We start from the raw sequence: 2,711 nt of genomic DNA, 5'->3' as shown, positions 1-2,711 counted from the left end.
CTCAACTCAACTCAACTCAACTCAACTCAACTCAACTGGTCGACATGAGCACTCCGCGCAACTGGAAGGAACTGAACGGAACTAAACTCATGTCGACTTTGAGCAACTGAACGGACCTGAAAGGAACTTGACTCATGTCGACTTTGAGCAACTGAACGGACTTGAAAGGAACTTGACTCATGTCGACTGGCAACTGAAAGGAAATATTGGCTAAAAACATTTTGCGCGCGAAATCCCATCAACTGCAAAATGTCTGTAATGTTTTTATTAAGACATGTAATTATTTTAAAAAGTGTATCTACTTTACTTTATCGTAAATATTTTGAAAATGTCGACCGGCACTGAAAGGAACTTCACTGCGCACCGCGCGCGCGTAGCGAAGTAAAACTGTAAAATTTGTATTGTTCCTAGTAACAGCATCACTTGGAAGAAAGGCGACATACGTGAGTAACGTAAATGTAATTAATTAAAACATTGTTTTAATATTTTTATTGTAATACCATAGTAATAAATATGAACGTAGGCCCTATTCCTTTAGAACAAAAACCTGGCCTATGGCCTATATTTTTTAAAACAAAGAATAAGTCATCTGCCATTAACAAAACATTGTAATATAATATCTTTTTTCAGTTAATTCATCTTGATTACGATTAATATCAGGATCAAAGTTTTCAGTTCCTTTGAGTTCCCTAGAAAATTTTGACAATTTAGGGGTTTGAAAGGCTTATTTAATCGATTCCTGGCCCACGGCACTGGACCCCCGCTTGCGCACCCATGTTAGGTGCACACAGTAGGCCTACTCTCCACCTGAACAGTGCAGTGTGCACGAAAGCTAATCAATAAAACTAGTCTTTAAAATACGGTAGTACTTCGCATGTCCAGTGTTTTACAAAGAGGCTTCTACTAATGAAGTCAGATATTAGTGAATGTAAAGCGCGCTCAGCAACAAGTGGGCGGAGCCAAAGAAAGGAAGCAGGAGAATTATTTGTACAAAATATTTCGTTTCAGGTCATCTCATTTCGTAGGTGTTTCTCAAACTCGGTTTAATCTTTGTCAGCTTGTACAAACTTTGAAGACTAACCAGCAACCATGATCTGGTGGACGGTCTGTTTATTGCTCTCCTGCCTTTCACTAGCCCGCGGGGATAGCTGTCCAGGTATGATAATTAAAAACGTTAATTAATATTTTACTTATCTAGTTTGTATATTTATATAATCAATTTAATTCTTGAATAATGTTGGTAAAGTAACATTTAGTAAGAAGGGCACCAATCACTGCTTGACAGTGAGGGTGGTGAGAGGGTGGAGGGGAATGAATGGGGAAAGGGAAGCCTTGGGGCGTAGGCCCCATGTTTTGGCTAGAACCTGGGCCACTTAGGGGTGTTCTAGTCTTTTTTTAATCTTATTTAATTGATTTTAGAGATAAAATTATTTATAATTAACATTTATTGCCACACCACGTTTTCAGATTTACTATAAAAAGCAGTGGCGGATTTAAAGAGGGGAGGAGGATGGGTGCCGAGTCAGGCCCCTTAATTGTTCGACATTATTTTTTTTAAAAAAAGAGAATTGAAGAACAATTTTAATAAAATAATTTTGTCCAGAATAACATTCATAAAACTAGTTATCTTATTATTCAAACTAATAATATATAATTATAAAATAACATTAATCACAAGAAAATATTATATACGGCCTTATAATAATGGTATCAATCATCATCAAATAATATAAATAATAATAATATAAATAATATAATAATAAATAATAATTATTAATAAAATAATAATTAATAATTAATGATAATAATAATAATGATAATAATATTATCAATAATAATAATAATAATAATGATAATAATAATAATAATAATAATAATAATAATAATAATAATAATAATAATAAATATTATTACGCTTAGTTTTGCAATGTGCTAGATGTTGCCGTCCTATAAAATTACATAATTTCAAAAACAGAACAGGATTAAAACAAGGAAGTAGCTTAAAACTGTCAGCTGTTAGTGTTGTTGCAATTTGTAATGACGTCCAATCATTTTTGTCCAATCATTTCTTTCCTTTCAAAAATCAAAGTTAATTCTCAGTGGTATAAATATAATTATTTAATTTAGGTTAAGCTAGAAATTAGGTGTTTTCGAAGGGGACTTTACCGAAAATTTGTTTGTCACATGCTACATACAGGTATATGTCACATGTATGTATGTCACATGTATTTTCTAACTTAAATTGTATAAGTTGTTTAAAAATAATAATGCAATAAAACCTATATAGTTGTATCCGATGTAGTTGGTTCCACATATGTCTGACAGTAATAAATGAATATAAGAAAATACAAAAATGAAACGATAGCATACGTTGACATAATAGAGACATAAAATTTCATTCAAGACGAATATTTCGGACACGCCTGTGTCCTTCTTCAGCGTTTACACGTATGAACGTGTAACGCTGAAGAAGGACACAGGCATGTCCGAAATATTCGTCTTGAATAAAATTTTATGTCTCCATTATGTCAACGTATGCTATTGTTTCATTTTCGTTATATAATATATATATATATATATATATATCCGCAAAATTAACCAAATTTCAAATTTACCTAATAATACTGTTCTGGCTACACTTGATGTTTCGTCATTGTATACTAATATCCCTCATGAAGAAGGTGTTAATGCGTGCATTTCAAATTACAAGC

The 2,711-nt window shown here is 32.5% G+C and overlaps 1 protein-coding gene across 1 annotated transcript in view; it reads left to right on the top strand.

The window, feature by feature from the left end:
• Window positions 1–527: 527 nt before the first annotated feature.
• The window catches only part of LOC117104516, an 11,681-nt gene continuing 9,497 nt past the window's right edge, over window positions 528–2,711 (top strand). Inside the window, exon 1 of the mRNA XM_033245374.1 lies at window positions 528–1,156. Within this exon, the coding sequence (XP_033101265.1) occupies window positions 1,090–1,156 (67 nt within the window). The 5' untranslated portion in view covers window positions 528–1,089. The remainder of the gene's footprint in view (window positions 1,157–2,711) is intronic.

The sequence above is a fragment of the Anneissia japonica genome, unplaced genomic scaffold (assembly GCF_011630105.1).
Source record: "Anneissia japonica isolate Jap-2015-1 unplaced genomic scaffold, ASM1163010v1 scaffold287600_len331809_cov165, whole genome shotgun sequence".
Lineage (NCBI taxonomy): Eukaryota > Metazoa > Echinodermata > Crinoidea > Comatulida > Comatulidae > Anneissia > Anneissia japonica.
The sequence above is the reverse complement of the archived record's forward strand: the minus strand, read 5'-3'. Positions and strand labels throughout refer to the sequence as shown.